Source organism: Orcinus orca, chromosome 16 (assembly GCF_937001465.1).
Source record: "Orcinus orca chromosome 16, mOrcOrc1.1, whole genome shotgun sequence".
Lineage (NCBI taxonomy): Eukaryota > Metazoa > Chordata > Mammalia > Artiodactyla > Delphinidae > Orcinus > Orcinus orca.
In genome coordinates this window covers 44,539,663-44,564,757 of record NC_064574.1, presented here as the reverse complement: position 1 = coordinate 44,564,757, position 25,095 = coordinate 44,539,663, and the positions used below count along the sequence as shown (strand labels likewise).

Here is a 25,095-nt window from a genome sequence, read left to right as displayed (position 1 = left end):
GGCCCTTCTGAGCACAGGGCCCTATGTGACGGCCCAGGTCACACACCAGGAAGCTGACCGTAGCCCCAGGACCTGGATGGGCGTCCACTGGCGGCGAAAAGGCCACCCAGGCAGCGTCAGGTGCCACCCAGATGGGGAAACCAAGGCCCTACCTGTCTGTGCACCTGCCTGCTTTCTTCCACTTACCCATCAAAAGTGCTCAGGAAGTAGACTTGACAGTTGAAGGAGGGAGGAGTCAACAGACAAAGAATCAGAACTGGGGCTGGGCTTCTCCGGCTCCTTCTGCATTTCCACTCTTCCCAAGGCAAAGCCGCATTGCGGGCATTGTTTTCCCCAAGGAAAATGTTCCATGCTTATCATATAACGAGGTTGGAGGCACGCTCCTCTCCTAGCCTTACCAGGAGCTCGGGCCCCACCCTCTCGACTGACCTTCCCCAAATACTTTGCGAGTGTCCTCGGGTCCCCAGACCTCGCTGTGCTCGCTGGATGCCGGACAGGCCTGGGGCAGGTCTGGAGCAGAGCAGGCTGTCGGGGGCCAGGCCCTGCCTGCAAATGATGACCTAGAGCAAACCTGCATGTCTGTCCCTGCACCCCACCTGAACGGTGTCTCTGGACGGCCCGTGACGTCCCTACAGTGTTTCTGCTTGTGTTCCGAGCCCAGCGTGAAAACCCGCTCACATCACCTGCCCGAGCCTCCCTGGGAAGCCGCGAAAGCCCATCGCACGGGCTCCTGGCAGGGGCCACTCACAGTGGGCTTGTTCTGCAAACTGCTTGTATCTGAACTCACTCCACTCCCATCCTCTCCTCTCCCTCGACTGCCCCATTCCTCTAAACGCATGTCTCGTAAGCTAACAAAGAGGGGGAGGATGGAACCAAAGGAGGTGCTTTATATTTTACATAAATTATAAATTTATTTAAATGTAAATAATATTCATATATTATTCAACCATAAAAAAAGAAGGATATCCTGCCGTTTTCCACAACATGGCTGAACCCTGAGAGCATTACGCTGTCGGGCAAAGACCAATACCATATAATGCCACTTATATATGGGATTTCAAAAAGCCAAACTCACCTCTGTGGGAATAGAATCTAAAAAAGAGTGGATGTGTGTATATGGATAACTGATTCACTTTGCTGTACAGCAGAAACTAACACAACATTGTAAAGCAACTCTACTCCAATAAACATTAATTAAAAAATAAAGAAAATAAAAGAATTCAAAGACTTTTTAAAGAAAAATAAATAAATAAAAAGCCAAACTCACTGAAACAGAGTGAATGATGATGAACCAGAGGTTGGAGGTGGGGCAGGGATGGGGAGATGCTGGTCTAGGGCACCAGTTTCCAGTTATAAGTTGGATAAGTTCTGGGGATCTAATGTACAGCGTGGCGACTGTAGTTAATACTGTGCTGTACACTTCAGAGTTGCTAAGAGAGTAGCTCTTAAGTGGTGTCAGCCATCCCTCCACAAGTGGGAGAAATAGATTTCTGTTGTTTAAGTCCATCCAGTCCATGGTACTTTGTTACAGCGGCCAAGCTGACTGGTACCTCACCCTCCCAGCCTGCGTTTCCTCCTCTATGACATGGAAATAATCGTGAAACCCCCCTCACAGAATTGTTGTGGAGCTTTCTGGATAAAGCCGAACACAGATGGAAGTAGTTATTCTTTGGGACAGTAAAAACAGCTTCTCACTCAGAACCTTGAAAAACAGTTTTCGGTAAGGAGCATCGGTTTGCCTCCCCGCTCTACCCCTCCCACCTCCCCCGCACAAAATCTCTGCAATTTGGGAGCTGCTGCCAGTCATGACCCTGACAGTGAGTGATGATAAGTTTGCAATCCTTCTGCACAGCTCTTTAAAGTAAAGCATCATCTGATCTGACTTCCAAATTGCAAGGTTCGTTCCTAAGCAACGAGCACAGGTTTCAAGAAAAACTGACGAGAACAGAGAGAATCCCGGGCTGTGGGAAGATCTCTGGCGCAGGGCTTGTGCCGGTGACAATAAGCTGTGGCCCAGTGTGCCGGCCACTGTCTACCATCAGGTCCTCTCCCTTGGGGACACCTTTTCCTCCTTCTCCCGGAGGCAGCGGACCCCAGCCCTGGTGGACCATTTGCTTGATCTCACCTCACGGGACCGGCTCTGCAGCTCCAGGAGCGCACAGGGCATCCGCTTTCCCAAAGGCTCCCAACACTTCTTCCCCGTAAAGAAAAACCCAAAGCCCCTCTGTACACCCACTGCCAAGCCACAAGAGATAGTCTTGGGCTTTGCCACATTTTCCCGGGTTTGATCTGGGAAAAACAGAGCTGCTTTGTCCTCGCAGCCCTGGAGCAGCTGAGCTGAGCAGACGTGCGTGCAGAAGCTCTTTCCAAAGTCTGGACCACACTCTCGTGGCCATTGCTTGAATAGCAGCTCAGAATCCAAGGGCAGGAAAGTTCAGACAGCGTCAAAGGTGGGGAAGCCACGCACGTAGTCAGGTCTGAGCTAACTGCCAGAGGAATGGAAAGTAATGCCCGATTTAAGATGCTAAAATCACGAGGACCCCAGGGCTGGGCTGCGGGGTTACTTCCATCAGCAGAATCTAGGAAGCCTCTGCTTCAAGGGGCTTTTCTCCCAGCCTTCACCCTGCAGCCCCTCGGAGCTCCATCCCTGGGCACTGTCCTCTGGTTCTCCCTGTGGTCCTGGACCAGCATTGGCGGCTCCAGCGAGCCCTGGGACTTAGTTAGAAATGCAACCCCAGGCCTCACTCCGTCCTCCTGAGGCAGAAACCGAGGCAAAGGCTCCAGCCTCTGTGAGTTAACAAGCCCTCCAGAGGGTCCTGATGCTTGTGGTCTGTTAGGTATGTTTGGGTTTATTTCTGTTTATTGCCGTTGCTGCAACATACCTGGTAGCCAAGGTACTGACCCGGCAAGGTGCCCGGAGGACCCCCTGGAGACTCCCCAGGACATCTTATGTTGAGACAGTCTTGTCTTCTCTCTCACTGCTGAGGCTGGGTTCCCCCAGCAGTGACCCCAACAATCATTCCCGTGCGACTGGGGCAATGGGGAGGTGGCCACAGGACGCATGTGCTGGGCGTGGGAAGGCTGAGGGCAGCCTGGCTCCAAGGGCAACTGGGGACGGTGTGGGCATCCTCAGAGATGTCCCTGCCGGGGCTCGGGAGCTGGGCTATCTATCCTCCAGCCTCCATCTGTCACTGTTGAGGGCAGCTCTGGGGTGTTGACCCCCGGGGTGTCCTGCTCCGCCCTGGGTGAGGCCGGAGTCTGTGGCCAGAGGACCCTAATCCAGAAAGGAGAGCATGGAGACCCCTACTGTCGGCCCTATGCAGCTTCCCCGGGCTGCCGGGCGGGAGGAAAGTTCTAAGACTCTGGTTCCTTATTCATTTCCTCGGCATTGGTCCCGTCTTCCCCGGACACCTCGGCCTCTCCAGGTGGAGCGCTGCCTCTCTAGACACACGTCTCCACGGACTCTGGGCCATGCTGTGGGTGTGGGTGTGAAGTGGGGCCCCAGGGGACAGGCAGTTTTACGAGGCCACCTCTCCCTGAGGACCTCACGCTGACGGTCAGCTCACTGAATGCAGGGACCAGGAAACGCTCTGCTCTTCCCAGGGTGGTCAGCTCGGAGCAGCCATGGCTTAAGGAGGGACACAGCGCACTCGGCTGGGTGTCTGGGGGCGGTAACACTGGCACCAGTCACCTCACAGGTCCACCCCGTGCCCGCAAGGGGTAGCCTGTGAAGGACACTGGGCATGGGGGTCCCCACCCCTTACAACGCCTGCCTTAGGCCATGGTACCAGGAAATGACGCCCTCCCCTCAGCCCTTGACCCTCAGGAGTTGGGTGCAGACACCTCAGCTCTATCCCCCTCTCTGGCCTCCAGGTGGGATTGTTACCTGAAAAACTGGGTTCACCTCTTGGTGGGTATCAGGCCAAAAGACACAAGACAAAAGACAAAGAGCGGGAGATAGGGGGATGTATTACTTGCAGGAAGTAAAGAGAACACGGAAGATCTTTCCCAAAGGAGTGTCTCCCCAGCAGCAAGACTGGGGAAGTGTTAAGCTGAGGGTATATGCATGTTCATGAAGGGGCTTGGGCAGGAGACCTCAGCATAGAATTAGGGCAAAGGTGGAAAGACTCCAAGCTTTAGTTGATTGAAGTCACAAGGGTCAGAAAAGGTCAACATTATCATCCCTGAGGTTCACTGAAGTGGGGGTCTTCACAACTGGCGTCCGACAGTTCAACACAATTCTATCTACCTGGAGATGGTGTCGGATCCCCCAGGCTGAGGGCTCAGTCCCACAAGATCCCCCCACTTCAGATGCCAGGTCCAGGTCACAAGTCCAGGTCGTCACCTGGGCTTCTAGCCAACTGGCTGGAGATCAGATGTTCCCATGACCCCCTCCTCAGGTTAGATTCACTGGAGCGGCTCACAGAATTCAGGGAAGCACTTTACTTACTAGATCACGGGTTTGTTATAAAAGGTTGTAACTCAGGAACAGTGAGATGGAAGAGATGCACAGGGCAGGGTGTGGAGAAAGGGCGTGGAACTTCTATGCCCCCTCCAGGCTCATCACCCTCCCAGCCTCCTCCTTCTGGGTGTTCTTCAACCCAGAAGCTCTCAGAACCCCTTCCTTTTGGGTTGTTTTTCTTTTTAAAAATTAATTTAATTAATTTATTTTTACACGGTAGGTTCTTGTTAGTTATCTATTTTATACCTATTAGTGTATATATGTCAATCCCAATCTCCCAATTCATCCCACCACCACCACCCCGCCTTTCCCCCCTTGGTGTCCATACGTTTGTTCTCTACATCTGTGTCTCTATTTCTGCCTTGCAAACCGGTTTATCTGTACCATTTTTCTAGGTTCCACATACATGCGTTAACTTTTGGGTTTTTATGGAGGCTTCATTACACAGGTACAATTGGTTAATCTTTGGTCATTGGTGATTGAACTCAACCTCCAAGCCCCTCACCTCCTCAGAGATCCAGGCATGGGTCTGAAAGTTCTACCCTTTAAACCTCTCATCACCAGGTGGGTTCTTCTGCAAACAAGCCCCACCCTTAGGTGAGGTCCCCAAAGTCACCTCATTAACACAACAAAAGACAACTTTATTGCTCTTATCACTGAGGAAATTCCAAGGGTTTTCGGAGTTCTATGCCAGGAAGGGGATGAAGACCAAATCTGTACCTTTTATTGTAAATCACAGTATCACACCCGCCCTGTCTCAACGGCCCGCTTCCCCAGCGGTGCTCCCACACCTCCCAAATCTACAATCCGCACTGAATCCCTGCTCTGGATCTGCCACACGCCAGCAATTCATACGCAACATTCAGGGATGCTGCCGAGAAGCAGAGAAATCAGATGGCCCTGAGAGTTCCGTCAGCGAGGCACCGACTGGAGCAGACAGGGGCCACGTCACCCTTAAGAGAAACGAGGCTCGGGCCAGCCCGGCTATGATCTATCAGCCAAGTGGGAAACACTGAAGCAGGGTGGGAAAGCTCACAGGGCAAATGTGGGTGGTGCTGCTGGAAGGAGCTGTGCTCACGGGACTCTGTCTGGTCCCCCTGGTGACACTTTCCCTGCTGGGAACGCAGACCCTTGGGATCATATCGTCCACTGCCTCTCCTTGTTCTGGTCACTGCTCCAGAGCCGGCGCACCCCACCCACACCGTCCACATTGCTGTGGCTCCCACGAGAATGTGCTAGTCTCAAAGCGGGGAGGGGTGTTCCAGCCCCCGGGACCCTGGCTCTGGCTGCAGATGAACAAACCTCCCTCTCAGGGCTTGATTTTAGAGATGAGGAGGGAGCCGTGCGAGCAGTTCCTCGAGGCCGTGTCCCAGTGGAAGACCTGGTGGGGTCTTCAGGGTCCCTTTAACAGCAAGTGGCCCACCCAGGTCATACAGGTGTAAGTTAAAAAGGGAGATCCTGGGCTGGAGGCTCTCCTGGGGCCTCAGGACAGGGCCTCAGCGGGGCTCCGAGGGTGCTGCACAACTGACCACGGGAGCCTCGGTGCATAACCAGGCGACGCCCAGTTATTTGCTCTGGAATCTGAGATCCATCGGGGCAGGGCTTGGCAGGGAGGCCCATTTCTGCCCTGAGCCACACCAGCACTGGCAGCCCGACCAGGACTGGAGGGTCTATTTCCAAGGCAGCCCCCTGCCCCGCTGCTGGCTACTGGGGAAGTTCAGCTGCTTCCTCTCTGGGGTGTGTGTACGTGCGTGTGTGTGTGTGTGTGTGTGTGTGAGTGTGTAGGTGTGTGCACACGTACCTCACTCCAGCTGCCCTTCTCCGTCCCTCCCTCTCTCTTGCTCACATCTCCCCTCTGGGCTCCGGCCACAGCTCAGCTTCTAAGCTAACGAGCCTCCATTCTCCCTGCCTTCCCAGAATCTCCCTAAAAGTCTCGTCCCAAGTGACCTTCCAGACATGCAGCCCCAGCTCACCCTGGTCCAGCAGCAGCTCAGATGATTCCTCTAGGGCAGGGGAAAAAACAACACATGATTGTTTTGGAGGCAACGTGTTGGAGGGACAACTGCCCAGCCATCACCGTAGACCCCCGGAGATCAGCTCCAAGTCACACAGCCTCTCGCAGGAAACAAACGTCATCAGATGCTGCACCAGAGAACTACGTTAACAACTCGGAAAGCTCGGCCCTGTGTTTACAGACCCAAAGATCCCAGCCTGTCTTCAGAGCTGCCAGCAGCTCAGCGTGTCTGACCAGCGGTGTCCTTCCTCCCTGGAGAGACTCCACGAGGCAAATGGGCCATTGGTTCCACAGCTGCTCAAACCAGGCTCATCTTCCAGAAGGCGCCCATGTGGTTTGGTGACAAATCCTACCAATTTGTCAGTACACTTGTCCCAAGTTTAAAAGCCAGGTGTTGGAAGGATTGTTGGCAAATAAGGAAGCTGCTGTCGATGCAAAATGTCAAAATACACCAACGTTTCCTGGATGCTTGCTTTGCGCTCGGCCCTGGGCTAAGCGCTGACCACAGCCTCCTCCATTAGCTCCTCACATCAACCCGAGGAAATGATGGCATTACTATCCCTCTTCTACAGGTGAGGCACTGAGCCTCAGGTAGGTTAACTCACTTGCACAATCACTCTGCTAGTACACTAATTAACTTACAAATACGTTTGTTTATGCCCAATTTTTAATAGTATTAAAAAATAAAGGGAATTTACTGGCTCTTGAAATCAGAAAGTCTAAACTTCAGAGTTGATTTGGTTCCCAACAGTCATCAAATTCTTGATTTCTCCCCATCTCTCCAGTCTGCCTCATGGTACAAGGGCACCCCCCTCAGCGTGGCAAGATGGCTGCAGCAGCACACATCACATGTCCAGGAGAAAGACAAACATCATCTTTTCCAAAATCCCCTGGCAAACTCCTCTAGGCTCAGTGGCCCTAACCAGGCATCCCACCACTCCAGAATTGTGCCCTTGGAGCCAGCGGTGTCTCTAACCTCCCAAACTCCAGAACCATAGGGGGAGTAAAAAACAGGCTTGCTTCCAAGAGCAATGGATTAAATGTTAGAGAGGAGTCATCACAACTAGAATGTTGTGGAGCAATGAATTGAACCCAGCCCTGTCTGTTCATTCAAACAGTACTTATCGCGCCCTTGCTGTGGGTCAGGCACAATTTAGATGCTGGAGACACAAATCTGAAAGCTTCCTGCCCTCCCATCCTCCCGCTGCTGGCTCTGCTGCCTCTCAGGCTTAAAGCCTTGTGTTTTCACCAGAACTTAGCGCTGGATTAATGTCCTCCTAACCAGCTTTTCTAGGACTGAAGTGGCTCTGTGACTCCAGGCTGTCATCTAATTTCTGTCTCTCGGCCTCCTCGTCTATAAAATCAGGAATAATGATACATCCCCCGAAGCTATGAGAACGAAATGACAAGGGCTGACATGGGAAACATAAGGAAACTTAAAAGCAGTGCGACATCCAACCCAGTGGACATGCAGGTCAACTCTCATTTTCATTCTACAGATTCGGAGTTTTGTACATTAAACTCCAATTTCACTGGCTCGGGCTTTGTAAAGTGTGAATACGTCTCCAAAGATGCGAGTTCAATTCACCTTTCTACTTAGCCTGCAACTTATTTGTTTATAATCCACACTTTTCATTGGGGGCGGAGGGGTCGCCTATATGGAAGAGCCCACCCAGTTTCTAAACTTGTCCTGAACACTGAGAGCAAGCTTTCCCTTAGGAAAGCAGACAAAGATACGCCCTAGCGTAGCCTAGTTGGGGTGAACGCACACACCCTGAAAACGCGGCGGCATCAATAAACTTCTCATGCCCGGCAGCTTTCGCGCAGCCGCGAGACAGCCCCGCCCCGAGAGTCGGGGACGGGACTTGCGAAGCTTCGTCCAATCAGAGGCCCCACCTAACGTCGGGCCGGAGTCTGTGATCCAGGTTGACCAATGAAGACTCGAGCGTGGATTTTCCGTGGTCTTCTGGGAAAGCGTCTCTCCCGGAAGCCGCCTCGCCTCTGCCACACATGGGCGGAGCTAGCCTGCGGTCCGCCGTCCCACTGGCTGGCACAGCTGCCCGTCACGGGGCGGGGGCGGAGGCCGGGCATTCGCGTCTGCGCGGACTGGGGGGCCGCGCGCGGGAACCTGCGGAGGTGCCGACCGGACCAGGCGGTTGCTGGGAGGAAGGGGTTCGTTGGAGGCGGCTCTTCCTGGGCCGCTTCGGGCGAGCAGCCGAGGAGCGCGGAGCCTCGGCGGGCCCGGCCCAAAAGTCCGTTGTGCCGCGGTCCGCGTGACCGGAACCGCCCACGCCGACCCGGGTCGTTTCGCCCACGCCTACTCGGCTGACTGAGGCCCACGCTGTCCGGTGCTGACTAGGGCCGCCGCCCCGCTGTCACTCCCGCGCAGGTAGGTGCCCCACGCAGGTCGGTGCCCCCCACTCAGGTAGGTGACCCCCACCCAGCGCAGGTAGGTGCCCTTCGGGCAGGTCGGTAACCCCGTGCAGGTGAGTGCCCCCTGCTCAAGTAGGTGACCCCCGCGCATATGGCTGACCCCCGCTTAGGTAGGTGACCCCCGCAGGTAGGTGCCCCCGACTCGGTTAAGTGATCCCCTCCCAGCGCAGGTAGGTGATCTCTGCTCAGGTAGGTGACCCCGTGCAGGTAAGTGCCCCCTGCTTAAGTAGGTGACCCCCGCGTAGGTCGGTACCCCCCAGCGCAGGTAGGTGGCCCCCGCGTGGTGGGGATGCCGGCTGGTCCCGCAGCGGGTCTTGGGCCGGTCGCAACCCCGCAGGAACGACCTCCCTCCCTGCGGACGCCCGGGCGGGCAGCCGGTTGAGCTGCGTTCGGGAGGCGGAGGCCCGAGGTGCTGGGGAATCGCGTGGACGCCGGTTGATGGGGAGTCCAGCGAGGGAGACGGGCCCACAGCGGGAAATGACAAACTGGCTATCCCGGAACCTTGAGCCCCAGACTGGACCCCAGAAGGGCAGGAGCCAGTGAGAGGACCGCGTCGTACCGGCAACAAGTTCTTGTAGTGACAAATCAGGGGTGTGACCTCCATCCACACGTAAGTTTTCTTTTCTCATTAGCGAAGTTGTTATAGTAACACCCTCATCCGTTCTCAGTGACCATTAAAGGACGTGGTGTACGAATGTAAAACACTAGGAAATAGGAGCTTGGAGTGAGTGTTTGGGAGGCTGGACTTGAGGTCCCCGAGGGGGTGACAGGACCCCGCATCGGCGCTCGGCACCCAACGCTGCTTTCTAGGTGGGAGCTCCCGCCCAGCCTGGCTAGTTCTCTCCTGGAGGCTCAGGCCTACACCTTCCTCCTCCCTTAAGAGTGCCTGACTCCTTCCCAACCCTGCCTGGGATCTTTTATCTCTTTCATAAGATGATTTTTTTTTTAAGGTTGTTGAAATTTTAAAAAATATTCAGTATTTAAGTTTGTAAATCTAAATCCATCCACTATTTTAGTAATGTTGTCCTCTGTTGGATTTTTGTTTAGTGAAATATTTTAATCGTGCAAAAAAGAATACAGCTATAATAGTTGTACCATACCCTGAAAAAAGGTAATAATAATTTTTCTTTGTGCTTTTGGACCTTTCTTTAAGGAAATGTGACATTTCGCCTACAGTTGAAATTCTAACTTGCTGCCACCACCCCGCACCCCGTAGAATTTCTTCCACCTGGCCTGTCTTTCCTCGGCTCACGGGGCTCCCCTGTGCTCCCAGGAGCTTGGCACCAGCTTAGCTTCTCATTCCAGTCAGCACCAGCTTAGCTTCTCAGAGCCCGTCATGAGGACTGTGGCCACCATGTTAGTCCCGTCCTGTCCTCATGGCATTTGCTCTCTTACCCTCTTAGGAAACCTGCCTCCTCCTTCACAGACCCTGTGGGTGAGCTGAGGGCCACTGTTCCCTTCCCCAGGGTGCAGCGTCTTTACCCGCTTCTCTAATTTTTTTTTGGCTGCACCACACGGCATGTGGGATTTTTAGTTCCCCGACCAGGGATTGAACCCGTGCCCCCTGCATTGGAAGCTTGGAACCCTTACCACTGGACCGCCAGGAAAGTCCCTTTACCCGCTTCTCTAGGGCAGTCACAGCTGTTCCATGCTTCCAGAAAAAAGCGGCCTTCCACTATCAGTTGTACTACAGCTTATAAAACGAAACCGTTAAAATTCATAGTAATAGCTACCACTGCGGACCATGTGGGTCTCAGGCTTTTTAACTAAGCCCGTGGTGTACACGGCTTCTTTTCATCCAACACTGCAGTTATGCACAGCTGGGGATGGTCCCGTTTAAAGTGAGTGAACTGAGGCCTAGTCAGACCAGCTGTCAGCACCAGTGTGCGCCTAGAATCATCTCTCCACCATGTGTAGCTGTTCTGCCACCACCAGAGGAGGAGGATATTCATTTGTCCGGCAGGATGGGCAATGGCATTCACACAGGGTCTCTTTCACCTTCCTGCCCCACAGCCTGGCTCCCCCAGGTACAGGAAGCACCTGGGTGGAGGCCTTCCTCAGCGGGGCCAGAGATGGCGTCCGTGGACTTCAAGACCTATGTGGACCAGGCCTGCCGTGCAGCTGAGGAGTTCGTGAACGTGTACTACACCACCATGGACAAGAGGCGGCGGCTGCTGTCCCGCCTGTACATGGGCACGGCCACCTTGGTGTGGAACGGCAACGCCGTTTCGGGACAAGAGTCCTTGAGTGAGTTTTTTGAGATGCTGCCTTCCAGTGAGTTCCAAATCAACGTGGTAGACTGCCAGCCCGTTCACGATGAAGCCACCCCGAGCCAGACCACGGTCCTCGTGGTGATCTGTGGGACAGTGAAGTTTGAGGGCAACAAACAGCGGGACTTCAACCAGAACTTCATCCTGACAGCCCAGGCCTCGCCCAGCAACACGGTGTGGAAGATTGCCAGTGACTGCTTCCGGTTCCAGGACTGGGCCTGCTAGTGGCGTGGGGAGACACCCCCAGACTGAACCCTGCGCTCCCTCGAGTCCCAGGGGCGCTTTTCTCGGCGTACACTTGTCATAGCTGCCTTTTCAAAGTAGTAAAATTCTCTATTTTTCTACTTGCCCGGTAGAGACCTGGTCTCTGGAAATTCTGACGAATAAAATGATGATATGAACGTTGCTTCTTTTCCCCTCGCCTGATGTGTTTGGTAGGTTTTGGGGGAGGGGGAGCAAGAGAAGGAGGATTAAAGGCAACAAGCTCAGCAGAAGGCACTGCAGAGGCTGAGGTCCAGGGCCGAGCACCTGCCCCAGGCACAGGTGTGCACACAGGTGTACGGGAGCCGGGCTCACAGCCTGCGCACACAGGAATCCGTTGGGACACTTTGAAAAATCACCAGGCTGCGCATCCCGGACCAAATACTTGTGAATATCTGAGGGTGGGGCTGGCGTTGGCATTTTACAAAAACAACCTAGCTGTCCATTAAGACACTTTAGAGCACATTAGAATCCCCTAAAGAGGTGCTGGGCCCTCCCTTAGCACCTGCGCTGGGAGTCACATGGATGAGAACAGGTGAGATACCTGGGGTTAGCTAATAATTGCTTGTAAGTGAAGCAGCTACACTGACTACTCCCTTACAAAGAGGAGGAGGAGAACTGCTTTTAAGAGGAAGAAGTACTGAGGTGGGGCTGGGGGGCATCAGAATTGGATGCTGGTTTTATTGACCCTGAGGACCAACCCTAACTGCATTTCTCCAAAGTAAAGAAAGAGAAGAAAACTAGAAGTTTCCATCATCCTTTGATTAATAGATGAGATCTTGTGGACACATGGCTTCCCTGGGTAAATCTGTGACAAAAGGTTGGGCTAGGGGTGTGGGTTAGGATTAGGAATGGGGGAATTTGATGTGTAGGCTGCACAGATAGCAGGGACCTCTACCCTGGGGCTGTGGCGTCCGCTGGGGATGGCTGGGCAAGGTGGACATTGCTGCTGTGTCGAGAAGGATCTCACTCCCCTCTGATAGAGCAAAGGGCCCTGACCCTGGGGATTGGACGGAGAGCTGGTGGGACAGGAACAGGGCAGGAGGCAGGACAGAGGCTGCTGTACGGGGGGCAGCTTGTACTTAAGGGCAAGCCCTGGTCAGTTTCCCTGGCTGAGATGCAGGCCTGAGCCCGGAGCCCTGCCTGGGGATTGTCTCAGGCGCTGGGTGATTGGGCCCCTGGGAGAGGCTAAGAGGAAGGTGGACATGGTCCTCAGGGTTCATAGAGTTGCTAGGGGAGCAAGAACCCACCCAGAGCAGGAGGTCCATCCTCCAAGGCCAGATCTCAGCAGTGTTGGGGGCCTCAGAAAACCCACTCAAGTGCCCCAGGAGAGAAAAGATCCCAGGTTCAGTGACAGCCAACTCCTCTTACAGAATGCTCCCTTCCAAAGGCTAATGACTGAGAAACTCAGGGGTGATGGAGGTGGGCACAGGGGGCCAGAGGGGCTCCAGCCCGGCTGAGGGGGTCCAGGCGCAGAGCCTTCTAACACTTGAGGCTTCGGGGGTATTTAGGTTAATGCAGGACTGTCTTATCTACAAGTGAGCACGTGTCATCAGGGTGTCCCCATCGAAGGGCATGAACTGCCCTCTGACCCCATCCCACTGAGAGCTCGGTCAGACATCACTTACTCTGTGGGTGGACCGAGCACCCTGGTTTGCCCAGGACTGGGGCTTCCCAGATGAGGCCGTCAATGCTATGATCAAGAAAGTCCCAGGAAAACCGGAACTAGCTGGTTACCCTACCCTCAGCCCAATTTCTGCCACAGACTAGTAAACTCTAAACAGTATGGTGGCTTCTAGAAATAGGCGAGGAGCGGAGTGGGGTGGGCCCATTAGTGCTGGGAGCAGGAGGGCATCAGGCTGTCCCACTGGGCCTGGTGTGCGGACATGTCCCCCAGCCACTTGAAGTGTGGCTCGTGTGACTGGGGCACTGGGTTTATACTTTATTCTAGTTAATTTCAACTTGAATAGCCATGGTGCTTGGTCCCTACTGTACTGGTGCAGAGATAAAGAGGAATGCTGGTCCGGAGACAGGTGGCTGGGAACCGGAAATGAGTGTGGCCAGGGCCTAGGCGTAGGCCCAGGCGACAGAGGGGACACATGCCCCTTCTTAGCCGGAATGGGCCTCAGAACTGACCAGGTTGACATGAAGCACAGATCCCCGCTGCCATCTCCTAAGGAGAGAATTTTGTCCTGCCCATCAGGAGGCGAGGCCAGAAAGACCTTGTTCCTCGATTTCCCAAGCACATCAGTGTTACTGAACTCAGCTCCAGATGCTCAATGCTTGAAAATCAATACTCGAGAGGGAAGTGTTGGTAGAAATGGAAATTTTTTTTTTTTTGCAGTACACGGGCCTCTCACCGTTGTGGCTTCTCCCGTTGAGGAGCACAGGCTCTGGACGCGCAGGCTCAGTGGCCATGGCTCACGGGCCCAGCCGCTCCGTGGCATGTGGGATCTTCCCAGACTGGGGCATGAACCCGTGTCCCCTGCATCGGCAGGCGGACTCTCAACCACTGTGCCACCAGGGAAGCCCATAGATCCCTGGGCTTTTGTGAGAAGTCCTCCCATGTCCCCCCAGCATCTTAGAAACCACAACTTCTCGGTGTTCACTTTTGCACTCATGCAAACCAGACATGGAATTTCTAGGATGCTATTTAATCACACCCTCTCTAGTTCCCTTTTGACGTTTACCTGATCTGACAGGAGACAGCTCTATTTTGCTGTAGTTGGGGAGGCATGTGGTCTGCACAGAGCTGAGCTGTGGAGGTTGTACCCTGGCTCTGTCTTGCTCTCTGTGTGATCTTGGGTAAGTTGGCTAACCTCCCTGTGCCTCAGTCTCCTCATCTGTATAATGGGGGTAATAATACTACCCCCCCACACACACACACAGAGTCTTGTGAGAAGTGACTAATACTAGTAACTGGGGGTGGGTAGTAGTGACCCACCTTCTGTAACCATCAAGCACATTCTGTTCTTATTATCCTGAGACTTGGGACCAGTTTGGGGGAAGTTGCAGGGAGGAGATCCTTTTGCAGGAGGAAGTCGGGGCCCCAAGTGCGGGAGGGCAGGAGAGTCGTAGGCTGGAGAAAGACTAAATTCAGCGTGTGCACCTGGGGCTGAGCCCAGCCTCCAGGAACTGAGATGGCTTCTGGAAATCCTCCTGAGATGGGGAGTGACAGCAGGATCCACTTCTGGGTGCACCTGGAGGTAGGAAGAGCCCATAGGTGTGTGAGGAGGGCAGGGCTGTTCTGGAACCAGCAGAGTCCTGCCATGTTTTTTAGCTGCAGCAGAAAGTAGAGATTGTATGCGTTTGTACGAATCAGAAGCTAGAAAGTAGGGCGGGAAAGATGGTAGAACTGCTTTGTCCTGTTTGGGCTCCACTGTGAATAGCGGCCGACCCCACTTCCCCAAGGTCTGGCTTGTGCACTGACTACACCCAGGGAGGTCAGGTGGGCACAGTGCCAGGTATCACCATAGGTGGCAGGGAGGGCGGGTGGCATGTGCCCTGCATCGAGGAGGAGCCAGGCCCAGGCAAGCTGAGCACCATCTTCTGCCACGCGGCCTCCAGGCTTCCTGGCCCCGGGCTCCTTCTACCAGTGACGCTGGGTCCATCAGGGCAAGGCCTCCCACTCTGTGGAAGCGCTTATAGCCCTAAACACAGACGCTGAAGGATGGTAAGTACAGTTATTTTCAAATGCTCCCTTTCCTTCCCCCCTGACAGCATTGAAAAGAGGCTGCTGTCCGAGACCTTCTTGCCTGGACCCTCTCACCCCGGCCCTGCTCCCCGTGTCCACACTGCATTCCAGCAGCTTCAGGCAGATGCTTTACAGGCTATGACTGAGACAGTAAGAGAGGGGTTGTTCTAGATCAGGGGTCCCTAACCCCTGGGCCATGGACCACTACCGGTCCACGGCCTGTTAGGAACCTGGCCGCACAGCAAGAGGTGAGCGGCGGGCAAAGCTTCATATGCAGCTCCCCATCGCTCACGTTACTGCCTGAACCGTCACCCCAACCACCACCAAAAATACCTGTCTTCCACGAAACCGGTCCCTGGTGCCAAAAGGGTTGGGGACTGCTGTTCCAGATGACTGCGCAGAGGATCTGTCTCATTTCTGGACGTTGTCTACACTGCATAACCTGAACCAGAAGACACCGGATGAGAGATCGGCCCAGGGTCCGCTGGGCGTTTGGGAGAAATGAGGACAAACGGAGGCTCGGAGTAGCGACGTGAAGCCTCTGGGACGCGAGGGCCCGTACCCTGGGGTCGCCGGCGAACGGCCGACGGCTTGCACACACCCGGGAGCGGCGGCCGGAGCCCGAGGCTCGGAGGCTCTCGGAGCACAGACGGCCTCCGGTTCAGTTCCTGACTGCCTGCCCGCCTGCCGCGTGCCCAGAACGAACACAGCCGCCGACTCTGCAAGGCGCCGCTGGGTATCCAACAACCGCTTCTTGCGGCACGTGGAGGCGCCGAGCTCCCTCCCCGAGCCGCGCCCTCTCCTGCAACCTCCTCCCGCAACCTCCTCCCGCCGCCCCGCCCCTCCACCTCCCTGCCCTCTCTCTCCGCCCCGCTCCTCCAGGGGCTCCACCCAAGCCGGCGACCCGCCCACCTGCTGTACAGCCCATGGGCTGGAGCCGGGGCGGGACCCACGTGAGACGGTGTGCGTGCCCCGCAGGTCACGTGATTTTCGGGGTGGGCCGGCCCTGCCCCCTCCGCGTAGCGAGAAGCGCAGAGCCGCCGGCACAGTGCTCTGCGCAGGCGCAGACCGTGGTTCGCGGTGGGTGACGCAATCCTGCGCAGCCGGCCAGGCGTACGGCGGCAGCGTGTGTCGGATCACGTAACTTCCCCGAATGGCCTCCGCAGTGGGACGTGCATGCGCAGGTCCTCCCCTACACGCGAGGGACGGGGCCAGGCCCACCGCGGCCAATCGGCGTCGCCTTCGCCGGCGCCGCGCCCCGCCTCCCCATCCGTCGGGCAGGCTGTCCGTTCCGGGGCCTAGTCCTCGGAAGCTCGGCGGCGGCGGCCGGGCGGTGGGTGCGCGGCCCGCGAGGAAGAGGGCGCTAGGCCTGGGTTCCGAGTCGGGCTCAGGGGCCACGCGCGGGCCGGGAGGCCGCCGGGGAGTCGGGGCTGGCCTAGCTGTCGGCGGGCGAGGGCAGAAGCAGCCACCTGCGGCCATTGCCCCGCCGACCGGCGGGCGCTGAGGAGCTGGACCGGGCAGGTGAGGCCGGCCTCAGGGACCCGGCCGAGCCTGGAGGCGGGCGGCAGATGCGGGAGCTAAAGGCGGGTGCGCCGGGGGGAGCGTCCGCGCCGGGTCCGGGAGGACGGATTCCCGGGCGGTCCGGGCTTGGCGGCGGGAAGGTGGTGCGCGGGGAGGCCCGAGTCCGGCCCGGCCGCCCTGTGACCTTGTCAGGGCCTCCCCCGTGACGCCTGCTCGAGGGTCGCCGGGACGGCCGGCGCGGCTGCAGCCCTCATGACGGCCTGTCAGCCTCCAGCACGGGAGCCACTGCGGCTCGGAGGTGTTGAGGGCCCTGCTCGGCGTAGCGCAGCTGTGCCCCCGGCGCAGTGTCCCGCATCGCTTCGCTGCAGTGACGGTGACTCCAGTAGGAGGGACTTAACGAGGTTGGAGAATGACTGTGAATTGTGGGCTACTTTCCATGAAATTTTCTTCATATAAAATAGTTTAGTTGGTTGTTTTTAAAGGTAGACAAGGTTTGCTGTCATCCGTGGCCGCCATGTATTATATTTTGTTTTATTTGGTTTCCTGATCAAAGTAGTAGAGGTTATTTATTGTTGCTATAAATTCTGTTAGTTTGGGGGTCTGGGTCTGTATGTAAATCACAAAATGATCTAGAGAAGCCAATTACTGCTTTAATGTATTTCATTAATCATCACTTTATCTTTAGGGCAGTCTTAGTCTGTTTTCATGCAAATATCTCATGAAGGTGCATCAGGGCTTCAGAAAAATGCTAAGAAGTGACGCGTGACTTGAATCTGTACATGAGAAAAGTTAGGTTTAGGTCGTTAATCAGCTTATATCCTTTAAAGAACTGATATAATCCTCATAATTTTTAATCCTTCTACTTCAGAGGTTGCTCATGCATGAATAATTCTTGGTTTGTTTTCAGAGCTGTTCCTGGGAAGAAGAAACATGGAGAGTGGTGCAGTTCTGCTGGAATCCAAGTCCTCCCCGCTTAACCTTCTGCATGAAATGCACCAGCTCCGGCTGCTGGGTCACCTGTGCGACGTGACTGTCAGCGTGGAGTACCAGGGCGTCCGGGAGGAATTCATGGCCCACAAGGCGGTGCTGGCAGCCACCAGCAAGTTTTTTAAGGAAGTGTTTCTTAACGAGAAGACTGCGGACGGCTCGAGGACTAACGTCTACTTAGACGAAGTGCAGGTGGCTGACTTCGCTTCTTTTCTTGAGTTTGTCTACACTGCAAAGGTCCAGGTGGAGGAAGATCGGGTGCAGCGAATGCTGGAAATGGCAGAAAAGCTGAAATGTTTGGACTTATCTGAAACTTGTTTCCAGTTGAAGAAACAGATGTTAGAGTCGGTACTTTTGGAGTTGCAGAATTTCTCGGAGTCTCAGGAGGCAGAAGGGAGCAGCGGCTCCCAGGTCTCTGCTGCTGTCTCCCCTGATGCTCGGGCAGGTGTGGCTGCGGACAGCCCTCTGGCCAACGGCATCGCGGGTTCCTTGGATCCCCCAGCAGCAAGAATCGGCAACAGCCTGTTGCCAGATCTGCCCTCGAGAAAGTCCAGGGAGAAGCCAGACAAGAGAAAAGAGATCGCTAAGTCCCCCTACCCCAAGCTCAGAAGGGCTAGTGGGAGGCTGGCTGGGAGGAAGGTGTTCGTGGAAATCCCTAAAAAGAAGTACACTCGACGACTCCGAGAGCAGCAGAAGAGTGCCGAGCAGGACGCCGGGGACCGCGGGGGCCCCCGTGAGCCCAGCCCAGACGCCGGGGGAACGGTGAAGGAGCTGGTCACAGTCACGAAAGACGAGGAGGACGGTGGGGCTGGGGCCGAGGCGGAAGCAGTGCTGCCGAAGGCGGGGCAGGGGCAGGAGGAGGAGGACGAGGACGAGGATGAGGACGAGGAGGGGGAGGAGGGCGCGGGGAGGCGGAGGAGCAGCTTCCGGTGCACGCGCTGCGAGAAGGCCTTTCTGTACGAGAAGAGCTTCCTGAAGCATGTGCGGCACCACCACGGCGTGGCCACCGAGGTGGTCCACCGCTGCGACACCTGCGGCCAGACCTTTGCCAACCGCTGCAACCTGAAGGGCCACCAGCGCCACGTGCACAGCAGCGAGCGCCACTTCCCGTGCGAGTTGTGCGGCAAGAAGTTCAAGAGGAAGAAGGACGTGAAGCGGCACGTGGTACAGGTGCACGAGGGCGGCGGCGAGCGGCACCAGTGCCAGCAGTGCGGCAAGGGCCTGAGCTCCAAAACGGCGCTGCGGCTGCACGAGCGCACGCACACGGGCCACAAGCCCTACGGCTGCACCGAGTGCCCGGCCACCTTCTCGCAGCCCTCAGCCCTCAAGACCCACCTGAGGTAGGCACGGGCCGCCTCGAACCCCAGAACGCACGTGGAGACGTGGGGGGCGTGCAGGAGGCAGCCGGTGTGGCTGCCTCGCGGGATGGGTCACTTTTCAGTTCGCTCCCTCTCAAAGTCGGAGGCTGTGTTGAGCCTCTGGGTTCTCTCTCGAGGCAGAGATGCGGGCATGGCGCTCCCTGGGCGCGGGCCCGGCTGATGGGGACCCGCGCCTCCCGCTCAGGCGCAGGGGCCTCTCCCGCTCCTGGTGCTGAGGCCTCCTGCCACCCTTGCCGAGTGGGGCCAACGACCCCGTCTCCCTTCCTGACCCTTCATTTGGGACTCAGTCCTGTGACCGGCTGGGTGGCGAGTCCCACTGAAGACCTCAGCAGGGCGACACTTCTTTGGGCTTGGAGAGTGCCTGTCGCCAATCTAAGCTCCAGGATTAGGACGGACAGGGACTCCAGTTACTGATTTTTGAAGTGTAGGTGGGTGACATTCAGTTTTTAAATAAATTCCCTTGCAGTGCTCAGTACTTATGCTTGAAATCCAGACAAAGCAGTTTTCTACTCTCCCCTAGATCTGCCATCATCCTGGGCCAGTCCAGGGGTGGGAGCTGGGTGTTTCTTGTCCTTTTATTGTCATTTATAGCCCGGCTCAGGAAAGGCTCAGTAAACATGGTGACAGCCACTCCATCCTCGCCCTGAAGTGAGTGCTTACGCATGCACCCCAGGGACCGGCTGGCTTCGTGTGTTGATAACAGTTCTTTCTAGACTGTTACGTCAAACTAGGAAAGGATGGTAAACATTTTGATCACGTGGTACTTTTGTCAGCCATGGTTCCTAAGGTGTCTGTGGGTGACTCTTCTCAACGAGGGAGCTTTATAAATACCACACGGTGCTGTTTGGTGTTGCAAACAGCCTGCAGAGGCACAGCCTGTGCCTGCACCTGGGGGCAGCACGCGGGGGGACTCAGCGTCTGGCGGGGATGTGGCAGTCTTGACTCGGGCAGAGACTGATTTGGGGGTGAGAGTCCTGGGCCTCGCCGCCTTTCAGTCCTTCGCATTCGGGCTCCTGGAGCAAAGCGTCTCCCCAGGTGAGGGAGGAGATGCTAATGCAGAGTGAGCTTTGACACATCCTGAGTTACCCTCTGAATGTTGTGCTTTCAGAATTCACACAGGGGAAAAACCTTTTGTCTGTGATGAATGTGGTGCAAGATTCACTCAGAACCACATGCTGATTTATCATAAAAGGTGTCACACAGGTAAATACTCCATCGTGATTGAATGTCTTTCCTGGCTGTAGGAGGAAAACTGCAGTTTTCTCCATTTAGAAGTTGGCATCTGCCAAGTGGTTTAGGTTAAAGCCCTGACACGCTCTTCCGTCTCGTAAGTGAGCATAAGTAAATGAGTAAAATCCGCCCGCTGCCTCCAGGGCTGTGTGCTTGTGGCCATGACCTGAAAGAAATTGCTCAGAGTATGGGGAAAGCTGTATGCTGTTATCCCGCTTCTTGCCATCTCTAGGAACAGAGCATTAGAAGAAACCTGACTGTCCAACCCCAGGGAAGTGGTTCAGTAAATGGGTAAATCCACCCTGTCCCGTCCCAGGCCCTTCTGACTAAGGTCTCTGAATATTAGGAAAAACACCTGTGTTTGGCTGTTGACTTGAAAAATGCACAATTGAGCACACAGTGAATCCCAGCTTTATTGAAAACCTGCAGAAATATGAAGTAGTTACTTCATATGATGTGTTAAGGTGGGGGAATTATGAGGTTTTCAGAATTTCTGTGGTACGATTTCATCAGGTGAGGGAGAACATTTAAGCTCTTTATTCTGATTTTGTGCAGTGCTCCTGGGGTTCAGAGCCCTGGGGCGTGTGGAGTCTAGCTGTCGGGTACTGGGCTTATCACGCTAACCCAGTTCTGCTCCCATTTAAAAATTTTTACTTCTTTGTCCTATGAGCCTCAAGTTCAAATGGTGAGATAGATGAGCCGCTTAATGACGTGAATTAATAGACTAAAAAGAGCAGAATTGGTGTCTGATGGAAGACTGGGGTCGGGGGAGGTCAGGCCACACCGAAGGATTAAGTTAGAATCGGTCATTTGATGAACATGCTAATATATTTGGATTTTATTAAAGCCAGTAGTTTTGTTTTGATGTTTGAGAAATTGGGGCACGCCTGACAGAGGAGTCTGGTTTGTGGGCCCTCAGAGCCCCAACTGCACAGCGTGAAGGGTGGACGCCCTCCTTGCCCTGACCCCACCCCGGGCGGCTGGGAGCTGCTCCGGGACAGCCCCGCGTGTCCACTGCACACTCCTCTCCCTTCAAGAGGGGTTTCTGTTCTGATAGAGACCCACAGAAGCCCTGTGAAAAAGTCCAGCTGTTCCACCAGACCAGTTGTCGAACTGTTTTTCTTGTTTGGGATGACTGAATTTCCAAAACGTGAGCTGGCTGAATGCGCTCTTTAATTCTCATCTACTGGGATCTTTCCTGGGATTTCCAGGGACATTTTACACCAGCTTTCAGCAGGTAGCAAGCACTGGACACAAAGAGATATTTTATGACAGTTTTAACTAGAAAAGAACGCGCTGCCTGCCAGGGCACTTGGGAGGGTGGACCCCATACTCCGCGTGTTCTAGCGCCCGTGTCTCTTCTAACTTCGTGTCTCATGTCTTCATGTAGGTGAGAGGCCTTTCATGTGTGAAACGTGTGGCAAGAGTTTCGCTTCCAAGGAGTATTTAAAACATCACAACAGGATCCACACTGGGTCCAAACCCTTTAAATGTGAAGTTTGTTTCAGGACTTTTGCTCAGCGGAATTCGCTTTACCAGCATATCAAAGTTCACACAGGTATGGCCGGAATGTTGCCAGAGAAGGGAGGTCAGTGTGGCAAGAAAATATCCCGAAGGTTTTAGATTTTCTGGAAAATTATTTGGAATTTAGCTTTAAGTCGTGCGTCCTAATAGCATTTACACATTTTTGAGTGTCTAGTTTCTGGCTCTGACAAACTGGAAAGGTGTGAATGTGTGAACATGGATGTGGACGTGTGAACCTTTGAACACCTTGAGATTAGAATTAGGGCTGATGATCTGCACGTGCTAGTGAACACTCACACCCGCGTAGGGTCACTTACGACTGGAAAGCTGTGGGTGAGGCCACGGACCCCTGGGGCTCCTGCACGGTCGGCTGCTCGTGCCCGTGTCGCCCTCCCCATGGCAGCTCGGGACGCCGGGCGGCCCAGAGCAGCCGGTAGCTCTCGTGTCCTCCGTCCCTTCCCTCCCAGGGGAGCGGCCCTACTGTTGTGACCAGTGTGGCAAGCAGTTCACGCAGCTCAACGCGCTCCAGCGCCACCATCGGATCCACACGGGGGAGAAGCCATTCATGTGCAATGCGTGCGGGCGGACATTCACCGACAAGTCCACGCTCCGGCGGCACACCTCGGTGAGCGGCCAGGCTGGCCCCCATGGACGGCCGCCGGACAGCAGAGCCACCCGCCCCCCTTCCCTGAGGCCCTCAGTCTGTAAGGGGGTCCCAGGGGAAGGCGGGGCTCTCCCTCCCCTGCAGCGAGGGCGGCCAAGGCGGGGGTGAAGCAGGGCCCGAGGCATCCTGAGTTCTTTCTGGCAGGGACCACGGTGGCAGACATGTGTCTGACGGTTGGAGAAGGCTGTTGTACTTGGTAACAAGTGGCTGTGAATTGGGGGCTCTGCAGATCCTGGTTAGGGACACAGTGGGTGACCTCTCTGTTCTGCGTTTGGTCCACAGATCCATGATAAGACAACTCCATGGAAGTCTTTCCTCGTCATCGTGGACAGCTCTCCCAAGGATGGCGATGGGCACAAGACTGAGCAGCCCGATGAAGAGTACACGCCATCCAAACTCTCTGATAAATTGCTGTCTTTCGCAGAAAATGGCCATTTTCACAACCTGGCCACTGTGCAGGGCAGCATGCCTGCCGTGCACGATGACAGTCCTGCGGACCCGGCCTGTAAGTCGGACGGCCCTGTGGGGTCCCAGGACACGCTGCTGGCCACCACCATCAACGAGCTTAGCGAGCTGACGCCGCAAACGGACGCGGGCCCACACAGCTCCACTCTCTGACTCACACGGACTAGAGCACAGGGTCACCTGCCCCGCGGTCCCAGCCTTGCACCTGCACGCATAAGGGCTGGACACGAGCGTTCGTCAGGGGTCAAGAAGAACTGTGGGCAAAGAAGTGGGCAAGGATGGCTTCCGCAGTTTCTTGAATTTCTGCTAACTTGCACGTCTCTATCGATCAAACCGTTTCTCATGCTTTCCCTTAGAAATCCTGATCTGCATGGTCTCAGCCACACTTTATCAGCAAACAAGGCAGTTAACATAACCTCACCTAATTCTGGTGGAATTATCCTAATGCTTGATGACCTTGACATTCCTGAGGCTGGGGTTACTGCTCAGCTTCTTCGTGGAAGTTTATTTCTGATACTTTAAAGCTATTTTTCTACCAACCTGAAGTAAAACTGGGACCATATATTTATTTTCAGCTGTTTCTTTCCTGTTGAAGCCAGTCAGGTGCTCTGGGACACTGGAATGGGGCTAAAGAGACAGATGACTGCACTTGTCCCCCTCTGCCCCCCTGTTTGTAGGCACTAAACACTTGTAAAGTAGCTGCTCACAGCACACATGCAACTAGGAAGTCTGTCATAAAATGACCTGAGATGTGGCTACAGGTTTCATTTCTAAAAATCCAATTTTAAAAAGCTGTCCTACCAAAGACTAGCAGAAAACAGCACAGTAGTTTTTGCAAAGAGGTGTGAAAAATTAAGCCAGGGGCTTGAGAACACTTGAAACATAGTGTAGTTATTTTATCCACGAGTAGCACTGAGGTGGTGGTAGCCAATCTAAGAACACAGAATACTAGTAGTTTTGCTAGGTTCTTTTGACAATTTCTGTGATTTTCAGAAACCCAGCATTTCTCATTAACATGTCAAGACGCTGACACAGGCAAGTCACTGGCGCACATGTTCCCCCGGGAGCATGAGTGAATTTGGCAAAAGGGACCAAAAGCCTCCGTACACTCCTCTTTGATTAGCCTTAAGAGTGGACCATGGAACCGCCAACCTTGTTTTAAATGCACATCTGTCTCATGCTGGCCTTTGGTAATTCTGCTGGCCTTACCCAGCCTGGTTCTTGATCCAGTGGTGAGGGCGGGTCACCGTGCGCACAGTGCTTTGACTCACACGTGACCCAGGTAAAAAGAGAAGGGGAATTGTCACTAGTTGCTCTTTTTCTTACATTTAATTTATTACACTTGCTGTTTCCTCGTTTTCTAAGAGGAAGGGTACTTTATGCAAGTCCAGGAAGAAGACACAGCTGCACGAGATGCCAGAAAAAGACCGAGGACACTTTCTTCCCCATGAGACGGTGACGTCAACACCGAAGGTGCTGAAGGTGTCGAAGGCGTCCCAGGTGCTGACACGGGCTGCAGGTGGCAGTACTGATTCCACCTCCAGCTGTGACAGCGTGACCCACTTGTGTTCACAGGACAAAACAGTGACTCTCACACACAATTTACTCTCGAAAGGAGAATGAACCTGCCCGGCTAGTGAACTGTTTCTTGGGGTAAAGTCATCTTAATGAGAAGAAATTTAAATAATAGATTATTTTGTTACCTATCGGAATAATTTTTGTCTTGAATTTGTTTCTTTAGAAATTCTACAGAAAACTTTAATGTGTTAATAAATGTTTTGTAAAAATAGTTTCGCAAGTCTAAGTTTATTTCCATTATTAGAATTTAGGTTCTACAGAAATAAGATTCCTGATTCATACAGGTAGCTTAATTCCCTGGTCCTTGGAGTCTCTCCACCTCCGTGCACTGCACGTGTGTTCCTGACACGGGACGGGACAGGCCTGGCCCCGCACGCGCTCGGCCTCGGTAGCTGGTGCCAGGTGGCGGGGAGGGGCCCAGCCTCATTGCAGCCACGGTGACTCTGTGCCTCAGAGGCTCCTCCATCTACGGTCACTTCTCTGCTTCCCGGGAGGGGACAAGAGGGCTGCTGCCCCAAACCCTGCCGAAGATGCATCTCACCTCGGGGATTTGTGGGGCGTCTCCGTTTCTCCCCATCCAGGTGCTCTGTTGCCACGTGACTGTCAGCCCCAG

The 25,095-nt window shown here is 54.7% G+C and overlaps 2 protein-coding genes and 1 long non-coding RNA gene across 7 annotated transcripts; 2 read left to right on the top strand and 1 right to left on the bottom strand.

The window, feature by feature from the left end:
• The first annotated feature begins 8,551 nt into the window (after positions 1–8,551).
• On the top strand, positions 8,552–11,584 carry NXT1 (nuclear transport factor 2 like export factor 1). 2 transcript variants are annotated; one of them, XM_012533206.3, is made up of 2 exons: positions 8,552–8,865; positions 10,923–11,584. In XM_012533206.3, exon 2 carries the CDS (start codon positions 10,982–10,984, stop codon positions 11,402–11,404), a length of 423 nt encoding a protein of 140 aa, XP_012388660.1. In that variant the 5' UTR covers positions 8,552–8,865; positions 10,923–10,981; the 3' UTR covers positions 11,405–11,584. The 2 variants fall into 2 exon arrangements, with proteins under 2 accessions (XP_012388660.1, XP_004270477.1); XM_004270429.4 differs by having other exon boundaries at positions 8,553–9,519.
• LOC117201529 (uncharacterized) lies at positions 10,438–16,229 on the bottom strand. Of its 2 annotated transcripts, none has more exons than XR_007472070.1 (2): positions 15,468–16,229; positions 10,438–14,640 (listed from the first exon to the last, which is right to left on the bottom strand). It is a non-coding gene; the product is annotated as an uncharacterized LOC117201529 (long non-coding RNA). The 2 variants fall into 2 exon arrangements; XR_007472069.1 differs by having other exon boundaries at positions 16,047–16,229.
• GZF1 (GDNF inducible zinc finger protein 1) lies at positions 14,963–24,693 on the top strand. 3 transcript variants are annotated; one of them, XM_033429415.2, is made up of 6 exons: positions 14,963–15,113; positions 17,563–18,982; positions 20,130–20,224; positions 21,642–21,809; positions 22,243–22,400; positions 22,722–24,693. In XM_033429415.2, exons 2-6 carry the CDS (start codon positions 17,586–17,588, stop codon positions 23,055–23,057), a joined length of 2,154 nt encoding a protein of 717 aa, XP_033285306.1. In that variant the 5' UTR covers positions 14,963–15,113; positions 17,563–17,585; the 3' UTR covers positions 23,058–24,693. The 3 variants fall into 3 exon arrangements, with proteins under 3 accessions (XP_033285306.1, XP_004270536.2, XP_033285307.1); XM_004270488.4 differs by lacking the exon at positions 14,963–15,113 and adding an exon at positions 16,418–16,655; XM_033429416.2 differs by lacking the exon at positions 14,963–15,113 and adding an exon at positions 16,666–17,056.
• The last annotated feature ends 402 nt before the right edge of the window (positions 24,694–25,095 follow it).